Here is a 12,427-nt window from a genome sequence, read left to right as displayed (position 1 = left end):
GCTCTACAGCCTCCTAATGAGTTGAGGCACTCAGGCGTTAGAGGACTGGCAAGGCGCAGACTCAGGATACAATACAACGCCATACAAGAGATCAGGAAACATTTTCTTCTCATTGTCTCATCACCCTGCCCAGATAATCTGTACAGTTGGGCAGTGAGAGCCATTGAACCACTTCAATCCAGGCATTGCAACAGCCCATTGTGGGGGGCCGGGCCCAGTCCCATGGGGGGGCAGAGCGGGGAAGGGCGCTGGTCGGGGTCGAGTCCCATGGGGGGCAGCGGGCGGGGGCCTCCGCGGGCGCTCCCCGCGCTGAGGGCGGGGGAGTCTGTGCCGGGATCCGCGCTCCCAGCCGGCAAGCGGCCGTTCCCAGCGGGCCACGAGGCGAGCCGCCGTGTCCCCGCCAGGCATTTAGCGCGGACAGCCCGGGCTCGGGGTGCGCCGCGCTAGGCCGCCGGCTGGGTCCTGAGTGGGGCCCTCTAGCTCTCAGCGGCGTCACGTGCGCGACTCCTGGCTGAGAAGATGCCCCCCAAAGGGAAAAGCGGCGGCAAAAGTGGGAAGGGTGAGGGCAGGCGGGCTGTAGTGCCCTGGGTCGGGGAAGGAGGGAGGGATGGGTGCGCGGGCGGGCTGTAGCGCCCCGGGTCGGAGCAAGGGGGGATGGGCGGGCTGTAGTGCCCCGGGTCGGGGAAGGGGAGATGGATGGGTGGGCGGGCTGTAGCGCCCTGGGTCGGAGAAGGGGGGAGGTGCGCCCCGGGTTGGAGGAAGGGGGGGGGGGTTGTAGCGCCCCGGGTCGGAGCAAGGGTGGGCGGGCGGGCTGTAGCGCCCGGGTCAGGGGAGGGATAGAGGAAGATGGGCAGTCGCCTTGATGGGGTGACCATAGTCCATTCCCCCAGCCCAGGACAGTCTGTGTCCTCTCCAGGCTGGCCCTGGTCTGTGGCAAACCATGGTGCCACCCCAGGAGCCAAGCCCTGTTAACGATGGTCTGGTTTGTTTCTAAGGAGGAACTGCTGGCGGCGGGGGCAGGGCTGAGAGGCAGGCCCCGGCCCTGAAGGGTGGGGGCAGCTCTGTGAAGGTGAGTGTGGACATGGAGGGGTAGCAGGGCTATAGGCTCATCTTCCCAGCTGCAGCCTTCAGCCAAGCACCTGGTGTGCACAGGTGGCACAAGGCCAGCTATGAAGGATACCACAGTTTGTGTGCCCCCAGCCAGGGGCTGGAGTTTGGTCTGGCTCTGGAGTTGAGGGGTGTGTTCCGGCCCACATGGCAGCAACCCTTGACTGCTCAGTAAGATCCAGAGGGATGAAGGTGCCTCTCAGAGGCAGCTGCTAAGTGCAGTCTGTCTCTGGGACTGGGTGCAATGCTTGGGACTGGGCCACTGCCAAGCTGGTATGCCACTTGCAGCAGCAGGAGGCATGCTGGGCAGAGGACTCACCCGCTCTGCTCTGGCTGCTGTTTGGGACAGCAATTGAACGGAATGTCCTGGGCTGGAGGTGGGAAGCCCTCCAATGGACTCAGTTTTACTGTGTTGAGAAACACGCTGACGGGAACCTATTCAGTTAACTGCAATAAAATGACTGTTTTGTAGGGAGCCAAGCCCCCAAAATGTAACTTCCCTCTGTTTTTGCATTCTAGGTTAGACACATCCTATGTGAAAAGCACAGCAAAATCATGGAGGCCATGGAGAAGCTGAAGTCTGGAGTGCGCTTCAGTGAAGTAGCCTCACAGTACAGTGAAGATAAAGCCAGACAAGGGGTACATATCACTGATTGTCAGGCTTGTGCTGACAGCTCTTAGGTGGACTACCTGATGTCCGGGAGGCACTATTGGCTAGTATAGAGGTGGCCACACTGCGGCACGTGAGCCACATGTGGCTTTTTTACAGTTAAAGTGTGGCTTGCGAAGCCTCCCCACCCCCACCCACTCCCTCCATTCTCCACCTACCAGACTGGGGCAGGGGGAGCTCAGGGCTTCTGCCTGTGGCAGAGTTGTGGGGCTAGAGGCTTCTGCCCTACTGGGGGGCAGGGGGAGGTCTTGGGGCTTCAGCCTTACAGGAGGAGCCTGCTGGGGCTGAAGCCCTGAGCACCAGCAGGCACGTCCAGCTCTTGAACTTCTGAAGAGGGTCAGTAAGTTTGGCCACCCTCATCTAGTCGTTAGCAGGAGACTGGGACTCTGGGAAATCTACCAAGTTCCCTAGTACTTATCAGTGGTGTCATAGCACTTAGCAGATAAATGAGATTGCATTGGGAAGTCTCATAGACTCATAGACTTTAAGGTCAGAAGGGACCATTATGATCATCTAGTCTGACCTCCCGCATGATGCAGGCCACAAAAGCTGACCCACCCACTCCTGGAATAATTCTCTCCCTTGACTCAGCTGTTTGAAGTCCCCAAATCATGATTTAAAGACTTCAAGTTGCAGAGAATTCTCCAGCAAGCGACCCCTGCCCCATGCTGCGGAGGAAGGCGGAAGAAGTCTCTTATTGACTTCTTGGATCTCCTGCTCTTTCCCCTTCCTTGAAATAAGTCTTTGCCTGGGCCATATTTCTCCACCTGCCCCATCAATCTAGTTTTGCAGGGAAATGCTCTGTCACAGAGGAGGGTGTTACAGTATGCACTCAAAGTACTTCGACTTCACATTAATCTGATCCTCTCAGGAAACTCAATCCATAGCCAGACCCCCTTGACAGAACACTATCTCTAGCTCTTTACTTCTAGGGGAATTCATCACCAAAAAAATTAAAATTCTGCTCACATTTTAAAATTCTGCATATTTTATTTGTCAAAATAACACAATATAATCACACCAGTTTCAATTATTTTAGTAATTTATTTCAAAATACCTGTCAGCAAGTATGTCTAGCAATACACAAAAACAATGAGGAGTCCGGTGGCACCTTAAAGACTAACATTTATTTGGGCATAAGCTTTCGTGGGTAAAAAAACCCCACTTTTCAGATGCATGGAGTGAAAATTACAGATACAGGAATAAATATATATTGGCACATGAAGAGAAGGGAGTTACCGTACAAGTGGAGAACCAATGTTGAAGGCCAATTTAGTCAGGGTGGATGTTGTCCACTCCCAATAATTAATGAGGAGGTGTCAATACTAAGAGAGGGAAAACCGCTTTTGTAGTGAGCCAGCCATTTCCAATCCCTATTCAAGTCCAAATTGATGGCGTTAAGTTTGCAAATGAATTGTAGCTCAGCAGTTTCTCTTTGAAGTCTGTTTTTGAAGTTTTTTTTGTTGAATGGCTACTTTTAAATCTGTTGTTGTGTGTCCAGGGAGACTGAAGTGTTCTCCTACTGGCTTTCTACCATTCCTGATGTCTGATTTGTGTCCATTTATCCTTTTACGTAGAGACTGTCCGGTTTGGCCAATGTACATGGCAGAGGGGCATTGCTGACACATGATGGCATATATCACATTAGTAGATGTGCAGGTGAATGAGCTTCTGATTGTGTGGCTGGTGTGGTTGGGTCCTATGATGGTGTTGCTAGAGTAGATATGGGGACAGAGAAGGCTACGGGGTTTGTTACAGGAATTGGTTCCTGGGTTAGTGTTTGTGTGGTGTGGTGTGTAGTTACTGGTTATTTGCTTCAGGTTGAGGGGCTATCTGTAAGCGAGGATTGGCCTGCCTCCCAAGGCCTGTGAGAGTGGGGGATTGTTTTCCAGAATAGATCGTTGATATGCGCTGGAGAGGTTTTAGCTGGGGGCTGTACATGATGGCCAGTGGTGTTCTCTTATTTTCCTTGTTGGGCCTGTGCTGTAGTAGGTGACTTCTGGGTACCCGTCTCGCTCTGTCAATCTGTTTCCTCACTTCCCCAGGTGGGTATTGTAGTTTTAAGAATGCTTGATAGAGATCTTGTAGGTCTTTGTCTCTGACTGAGGAATTGGAGCAAATGCAGTTGTATCTTAGGGCTTGGCTGTAGACAATGGATTGTGTGATGTGTCCTGGATGGAAGCTGGAGGCATGTAGGTAAGTATAGCGGTCAGTAGGTTTCCGGTATAGGGTGGTGTTTATGTGACAATCACTTATTTGCACTGTAGTGTCCAGGAAGTAGATCTCTTGAGTGGCCTGGTCCAGGCTGAGGTTGATGGTGGGGTGGAAATTGTTGAAATCCTGGTGGAATTTTTCAAGGGCCTCCTTCCCGTGGATTCATATGATGAAGATGTCATCAATGTAGCAAAAGTAGAGATGGGGTGCTAGGGGACTAGAGCTGAGGAAGCATTGTTCTAAGTCAACCATAAGAATGTTGGCATACTGTGGGGCCATGTGGGTACCCATAGCAGTGCCACTGACTTGAAGATACAAGTTGTCCCCAAATCTGAAATGTTTGTGGGTGAGAACAAAGTCACAAAGTTCAGCCACCAGGTGTGCCGTGGCCTCATCAGGGATACTGTTCCTGATAGCTTGTAGTCCATCCTTGTGTGGAATATTGGTGTAAAGAGCTTCTGCATCCATGGTGGCCAGGATGGTGTTTTCAGGAAGATCACCAATGCATTGTAGTTTCCTCAGGAAGTCAGTGGTGTCTCGAAGATAGCTAGGAGTGCTGGTAGTGTAGGGTCTGAGGAGAGAGTCCAAATAGCCAGATAATCCAGATAAGAGTGCCAATGCCTGAGATGATGGGGCATCCAGGATTTCCAGGGTTATGGATCTTGGGTAGTAGATAGAATACCCCTGGTTGGGGCTCTAGGGGTGTGTTTGTGTAGATTTGTTCCCATGCTGTAGCAGGGAGTTTCTTGAGCAGATGGTGTTTCTTTTGGTACTCCTCAGTGGGATCGGAGGATAGTGGCCTGTAGAATGTGGTTTTGGAGAGTTGTCTGGCAGCCTCCTGTTCATAATCCGACCTGTTCATGATGACTACAGCACCTCCTTTGTCATCCACTTTGATTATAATGTCAGAGATGTTTCTGAGGCTGTGGATTGCGTTCTGTACAGCTGAGGTTATGGGGCAAGTAATGCTGTTTGTTTACAATTTCAGCCTGTGCACATCTGCAGAAGCACTCTATGTAGAAGTCCAGTCTGTCATTTTGACCACCAGGATAAGTCCACACAGAATTCTTCTTCTTGTAGTGTTGGTAAGACGGTTCCTGTAGGTCAGTGCTCTGTTCAGTGGTGTATTGAAAATATTCTTTGAGTCGGAGATGGTGAAAGATCACCATCAGATCACCACAGAAATGTATCATGTGAGTGGGGGTGGTGGGGCAGAAAGAGAGTCCCCAAGATGTTTTTATGGCTGACTTAGAACTTCCTCAGTTCTTGTCCCCTAGCATCCCTCCTCTGCTTATGCTACATTGATGACATCTTCATCATATGGCCCCACGGGAAGGAGGCCCTTGAAGAATTCCACCCGGACTCCTCGTTGTTTTTGTGGATACAGACTAACACGGCTGCCCCTCTGTATTCTAACAATACAGACAACAAAGATTCAGGAAATGTTTTTGGTGGGGTTAAATAAGCTGTTACTACTCAAGGAAGACATCTTGGAGTCGTGGATAGTTTTCTGAAAACATCCGCTTGATATGCAGCAGCAGTCAAAAAAGCTAACAATGTAGGACCCCTTAGGAAAGGGATAAATAATAAGATAGTAAATATCATAATACCACAATATAAATCCATGGTACGCCTACACCTTGAATACTGCATGCAATCCTGGTCACCCTATCTCAAAAAAGATAATTAGAAATGGAAAAGGTCCAAACAACAAATATGATTAAGGGTATGAAACAGCTTTCATATGAAGAGAGATTAAAAAGATAGACTGTACAGCTTGGAAAAGAGATACTCCTGGGGGAATTCTGCACGCTGCGCATGTGCAGAACTCATGTTCCCTGCGGATTTCTTTGCTTCCCCGCAGAAAAATGACTTCTGATGCGGAAACAAAGGGAAGCCCACAAGAGCGGTCATGTACCCTTCCCTGGCAGCGTAGGCAGGTTGGTTCGGGCGCCCAGAGCAGCCAGTAGAGACGTAAATAACCACTGGGATGGGGTCGGAAGGCTGGGCAGTCATGCATGTGAGAGGGAGAGAGACACTGTCCCTCTTGCTCGCTATTGCGGCACGTTCACTGTGGAGAGTTTTGGCTGTGGGGTGTTTCTGAGGAGGTGGGCATGGGGCAGAACAGAATGTAGCAGCCTGCCTGCTTAGTGAATTGTTCTCAATGTCTTTGTGAATTCCCCCAGGAGTATAAAACAGGTGTAAAAGTTTTAAGGCTCCTTTACATTGCCAGAGTGGTGTAAAGGACAGCATGGCCTTATAAAGTCTTATGGTGCTTTAGTGACTAGAACTGGTCTAAATTTTTGGACTGAAAAAAATTCCTATCAAAACGTGCTCCATTAACTGTTTGGTACTTACCTTCCTGGAGATGGTCAGTAGCCAATATAAATTGTGAGTTTCATCCCCCAGTCCTCACTTGCTCTTCAGTTGCCTATGATGCAACACTGACCATATGGCTGCATATATTTGTTGATTAATAACTAGAAATAAAGGGTCAACCTGTCTACATTACTATCAGACAAAGGGGGTTTGGGGATTTCCTCCAGTGCTCCCCACTCCCATTCTCCACCCATTGTATTGTAGTTTAAATAAATCACCAAAATAATTGAAACTGGCATGATTATATTGCATTATTTTGACAAAATGTGCAGAATTTTAATTTCTTTGGTGTAGAATTTTTAATACTTTGACACAGAATTCCCCCAGGAGTAAAGAGATAATTAAGGGGGGGATATGATAAAGGCCTATAAAATCATAAATGGTATGGAGTATTAAATGCCCCTTCACTTAAGAAGCAGGGTCACCCTATGAAATTAACAGGTAGCAGGTTTAAAACAAAAGGAAATACTTCTTGACACACTGCACAGTCAACCTGTGCCACTTGTTGCCAGGGGATGTGGTGAAGACCATAACTAAATTTAAAAAAATAACTAGATAAGTTCATGGAGCATAGGTCCATCAGTGGCTATTAGCCAAGATGGCCAGGGATGCACCCATTCTGTAGGTGTCCCTAAGACTTTGATGCTGGGACTGGATGACGGGATGGATCGTTGATAATTGCCCTGTTCTGTTCATTTCCTTTGAAGCATCTGACATTGGCCACTGTTGGAAGACAGGATGCTGGGCTAGATGGACCATTGGTCTGACTCAGTTTGGCCATTCTTATGCTCTGTTTTATATAGGATTTTATACTGCGCACATTGCCATAGTATCTGATGATACTGTCATTCCACGCACATCTGTGCAGTAGTAGACAGCTGCAAAGTTTAAGGTTCCAAGCACTGAATGGAAAAAGGTCATTTGTTCTTAAAAACCCTGTTTGTTGGATTTTTCTCTCTGCTTTATAGAAATGTTACCCACTCTGTCTCACAATGCAGCTCTGGGCATGTTTTGAAATGGGTTTTTCAGACCTGGCCATTTTTGTTGGCTCTCTTTCAGGGAGACTTGGGCTGGATGACCAGAGGTTCTATGGTGGGACCTTTCCAGGAAGCAGCATTCGCCTTGGCTGTCAGCAGTATGGATAAGCCAGTGTACACAGACCCTCCTGTCAAAACGAAGTTTGGATACCACATAATTATGATTGAAGGGAGAAAATAAAATACAAAAAAGGGTGAAGCTGACACTTACTGTTCTATTCACTGATTAGGAACTTCCCAGCAGATTTGTTGTGAGAGTTGTTAGGGTTGGGGATCTATAGGACTCAGGTGTGTATGTGCATGCATGCAGCATGTTTGGTGATGGTGTCCACACCATTTCTTTTGTACAATTTTACCCCAGTTTACAGATTATAGATGTGGCAGGGTGGGAGCCAACAGAAAGAAGTTGGAAGTACCTAGCAAAGCACTTCCACGTAATGTCTTCAGGCAGTTATTGAAATCTCCTTTGTTGTGTGGGGCATGTGAGATTCTTACTTCATGAGAACTGGAGCAGTTGAGTAGCCCTTGCTTTTCCTGGACTGCTGACGTGGATGGGTTGACCTATTGGAATAGTATTAGTAGACTTCATATAAAATCCATGGAAAAAATCTCCTTGCAGTTGCAACTTTGGGTCCATGGAGAAAGCCATTTTACCAGCCTAGTTTATCCAGGAAAATCCAGAAGTCTAATTCAGCCTCAGTTTGTAAACCTAGATGGTCTAAAGTAGTAAAGGTTTCCCTACAGTGGATTTATCAGCTGTATGACAGTTGTGCAGTAGTTTCACATTCCATTTCCATGCAAGGGATTTGGCAAATCAGAGGCACCACAATGCAAAGCAGTCAGATTGGAAGGAGATTTCACTGGGAGCAATTAATGAACATAGGGAGAAACAGTCACACTCACTCCATTATATAAACTGGCTTCCTTCTTTTCCAGCAAAGGGGGAAGTATTAAACTCAAGAACTCAAAACCAACAGTCCTTGCATACATCAGGAAACAGAATTAAAAAGGAGCCCTGTCTCAGCACTTCCCTGTGGTTCCCAACCATTTCTCTCCAGGACAGAGAGAGGGGAACATGATGACCCCAGCATTCCTGCTGAGAATCCCCTCTTCTTAGAAATTAAAACTAAAAGCACTGGACTTTAAGGAGCCCATCATATCACTGGAGCTTCTCTTGCCAGTGGGGAGTGCTCTGGATTTATTCTGAAAAGGAGGATTCTGGACTGGCTTTGTAAATGGTTTGCAGTGAGAGGTGCCCTAAATACCCAAGTATAGATCAGCTTGAGAGATTTGTGTTAAACATCCTTTGGGTGAAGTGTCTGTGAGCCAGTGTTGCTATGATCACTAACTAGCCAGCTAAACTGAGGCCCTACATTCTGTTTAATGGCATTTGTCTATAAGGTGATAACTTTTGAAAACCACATCTGATCAATTCCAAGCATTAATAGGCAAAATCCTATTGATTTGGATGAAAACCAAAAAAGCCTGATTTCAAGTCAAGTCCACAGAGTGCCTGTTTGGTACTGCAGGCAGAGGAAGCGCTCTGGCACCCTCTGCTGCTGCTGCCCACATACATCACAGGCAGCAGTAACTAGAGCATCACACACTTAATTGCTTATGTAGGTAAAGCTGTATATCCTTTCCCTCAACTCCCACCAATCCCCTTCAGACCCTCCAGAGCGCACTCTCCTCCGCCCCACACCTGCATGCACTTAGAGCTCAGCCTCCAGGAGCAATTAAATGTGCAACCCTCTTGTAACACATTTGTAATCTGTTTCCTATCTCTTGAATCTAATACATAGGATTACTTTATTAGTGTGTTGGCGGCTGCTTTCGCAACGTGCAAATGAGAAGCCAGCCACGTAGATGTTGGTGCTGAGAATAGAAGCATATTTAAAGTGGTCACTTTGGCTTTGTGCATTACTGGAGGCAAGGGCTTAGCCACATGAGCAGGAACTGTGAAAGGAGGGAAGACTGCCTTTCCAAAGGTTACATATAGCAAAATATGTTAGACCCAGGCAGTCTATCTTCCCCAACATTGGTTTCTCAGGGGGAATTGAAATCTGGCCTCCCCTGAATTCAACCCCCTGAGATTCCACCACCAGCACTGTTCTTAAGAATAGAATAAGTTAGCACCTTTTGCATTCAGTATGACCCATTCCAGATGGGAAGTAATCTCAGGGCCCCACCTCCGCACTGATGAGTTTACAAAATATTTCACTTGATTGCTCAAGCTAGGAGGCCTAGCTGTGTACATGCCTAAGAGTCCTTGCTATTCACATCAATAATGTTGTGAAGTAGTATGGCCACAATACTTCTCACTAAGGTCATTGTCAGTGAGACAGGTGGTTCAGAAATGAGTAACACCACAAATTAACGTAAAAACTATACAACTCTAGTTAACCAAGCTTAACTGAACATAGTGCTGAAATGCTGTGGAAGGCCCCCTTTGCATCTAGTTTGGCCTTTGAACTAGTTCTAATAGGGTAGATAGTAGCTGTTGATTAATGGTACTCCAAGAGATTTTTCAGCTGTTGAAGAACCATCTACAGCTAAGTGTTCTGCAGTGGACCTGGGGAACACTTGCTGCATCACTGTCTTGTCACCATTCCCTCAGCAGAATAGGTGACTAGAGCAAAGCCACTGAAGAATGGGAAGGACAGAGGATGGGCAGAGAGAACAGTTTTGGCAACTGGAGTAGGGGTGTGATGGAAGCACATCAGATGCCCATGGAAGAGTTTGGCAATTGGAGGCAGAGAAGTTTGGTTAATGTACTTCTGCCACATGGTGCTTGACTCCTGTGTCCCACTGCCACAATGAACTTTCTCCATAACAATAAGGGAAAGTGACCCTTTGCAATGTGGGACATCATTTTCCTCACACTGGCATCTCTGCATTGCCCCTTGATGTCCCTTCACTCCTTAGCACAAAGGAAATAAACCAAGCATAGTTGGGCAGAGATGGCCTGGAGTGGTAGGAGAGTACCAGAGTGGAACAGTGCAATTCATTGCTGTCAGGGCACAGGGGCCCTGCTCAGTGCTTAGATGGCATAAAAAAGATCATCCTTGAAGGGTTAAAGTCCTTGTGCATTTTATGTAACAACCTGGTATGTGGATTGTGCTAGCTCTTTTCCAGACCCAAAGTCCAGAGTTTGGTCAAGAGACCAGAGGCCTAGCAAATAGTGATTAGCTAAGAGAAAAGCACAATAAACAAGATAACATTGCCTTTGCTAAGATATACTTGGTCAGTAGAAATGCCAGATGTTGAAGCAATAACTGAATAATTATGTTTCATCCAATGTTTCAAATTGAACAAAGGATCCCTGTTCCTATTGTGTTTCTCCTGAAGGGAAAACAGCCTTCCCACAAATCCCACCTTGAGTTTATGAAAATTGGCACGTCAGTATAAGATATGGCATCCTTCCACCTCCCTTCCAAGGAACCAATGCCCTGCCTTAAGACATAAAGGAGACAATCTGTATTACCATATCCTTTCACTGTTTCTTTGCTTTAACCCCTAGGAATGTACCTGTTGGACAATCAAAGGAGTTGCTCCTTTCCTATGGACCCCAAATCAGAATTCAACATATATATATTTTATACTAATAACCTTTTATCAAAGTATTAATTAAACATTAACTTGCTAACTTGAGACCATGGGTGGAGACATTATGTAACCTTTTAACCATTGGCTAATGTGCTATCTTGTCTTGCTGCAAAACCTACCCCGGGGTGTGGAACTGCCTACCCTGTCACTTTCCCCCGCCCATGGAAAATCTATATATTCTATTGTAATCAATTGATTGACAGTGTCTCTGAGCCTAATAAGCCAGGTGACACTCCGCCAGTGCTGCGTGTAATAAACTCCTATGCTTGACCTCTACACGGTGTGGATTTATGTCCTTCATCCTCGTCAACGTCATGGTCTCCTTTGAGAACAGGACCCCGGCATTTTGCGAAGCCAGAGCTCATAAGCTGGAAAAGTACGCCCCCCTGGCTGATACCCTGAGAGCGAAGGGCTACGAGGTGCAGATGGACGCCCTGATTGTCGGAGCCCTGGGGCCCTGCAACGAGTGCGTGCTGCGGACCTGCAGGATCGGTCAACGCTACGCACGGCTCATGTGGCACCTCATGGTCTCAGACACCATCCGATGGTCCAGGGACATCTACATCGAGCACATCACCGGCCACCGACAGTACCAGGAGGCATGAGCCAGAGTGACATTGTTCTCCCACTACGAGAAAGGGACCAAGAGACCTTCTCCGTTGGATCATATGAACTGGAACCATAAACTCCCTGAACATTAAATCTCACCAAATGAGGGTCAATCCATCCTCATCATCGTATCCACTCATTATACACCACACCCGAACATAGCCACTCTATGAACTTCATATCCTCATATCTCAATGCCTGTACTTTGACCCATCAACATTTTACCCCAAATCGGGGATATTGCAGATTATGTATTCTTTATGCCACCTGATGTTAAACCAAACTTTGCACCCTTGATAATCTGTATGTTATTCCCTGATAACCAGAAACTTCTATGCTCAAACTCTGTTCATTTTTTTTATCATCTTAATAAAATTTTTAAATCTATTATCTTGGATTGCATGGACTAGACACAGCCATCTCAAGCCAGAAGAGCATGGATGAGTGAGAGGTAGCTAGCACCTGCCCCCACAACCACAGGCCAGATTTTGATCTCAAACCCCCACCCTTAACTTCCACTGAAGGCACAGGAATTGTCCACATGTCCCAGAGCAGAATTTGGGTCACATTATCTAATATGGGAGATGAGTTAGATAAGCACACAGGTACTATGATACAGTGGACTAACTGAGCCGCTAGCTGGCTCTACCACTGATTTGTGTAGCTATGACAAGCTATTTGTGCACCTGTAAGAACCAGGATGGTTATACTTACCACAGCCATGCAGGAAGCAGGGCTGTACAGCAGTGGTTCTCCACCAGGGATACACATACCCTGGAGGTACACAGGTCTTCCAGGGCGTACA

The 12,427-nt window shown here is 47.2% G+C and overlaps 1 protein-coding gene across 4 annotated transcripts; it reads left to right on the top strand.

The window, feature by feature from the left end:
• The first annotated feature begins 309 nt into the window (after nucleotides 1-309).
• Nucleotides 310-12,009, top strand: PIN4 (peptidylprolyl cis/trans isomerase, NIMA-interacting 4). Of its 4 annotated transcripts, XM_054039373.1 has the most exons (5): nucleotides 320-559; nucleotides 996-1,069; nucleotides 1,627-1,746; nucleotides 7,430-7,601; nucleotides 10,928-11,016. In XM_054039373.1, the coding sequence occupies exons 1-4, from the start codon at nucleotides 520-522 to the stop codon at nucleotides 7,586-7,588; spliced, it is 393 nt and encodes a 130-aa protein (XP_053895348.1). In that variant the 5' UTR covers nucleotides 320-519; the 3' UTR covers nucleotides 7,589-7,601; nucleotides 10,928-11,016. The 4 variants fall into 4 exon arrangements, with proteins under 4 accessions (XP_053895350.1, XP_053895349.1, XP_053895348.1 ...); XM_054039375.1 differs by lacking the exon at nucleotides 7,430-7,601 and having other exon boundaries at nucleotides 310-559; nucleotides 10,928-12,009; XM_054039374.1 differs by lacking the exon at nucleotides 10,928-11,016 and having other exon boundaries at nucleotides 317-550; nucleotides 7,430-7,611.
• The last annotated feature ends 418 nt before the right edge of the window (nucleotides 12,010-12,427 follow it).

The sequence above is a fragment of the Malaclemys terrapin genome, chromosome 9 (assembly GCF_027887155.1).
Source record: "Malaclemys terrapin pileata isolate rMalTer1 chromosome 9, rMalTer1.hap1, whole genome shotgun sequence".
Taxonomy (NCBI): Eukaryota; Metazoa; Chordata; order Testudines; family Emydidae; genus Malaclemys; species Malaclemys terrapin.
Note: the sequence above shows the minus strand (reverse complement) of the source record. Positions and strands in the feature narration are given on the sequence as shown.

What these genes read in the sequence shown, in the direction of transcription:
- PIN4 (XM_054039373.1), top strand. Translation starts at nt 520, where the DNA reads ATGCCCCCCAAAGGGAAAAGCGGCGGCAAAAGTGGGAAGG. An exon ending in GTGGGGGCAGCTCTGTGAAG is followed by an intron (nt 1,070 to 1,626) that starts GTGAGTGTGGAC and finishes TTTGCATTCTAG; the next exon opens with GTTAGACACATCCTATGTGA. An exon ending in AAGATAAAGCCAGACAAGGG is followed by an intron (nt 1,747 to 7,429) that starts GTACATATCACT and finishes GCTCTCTTTCAG; the next exon opens with GGAGACTTGGGCTGGATGAC.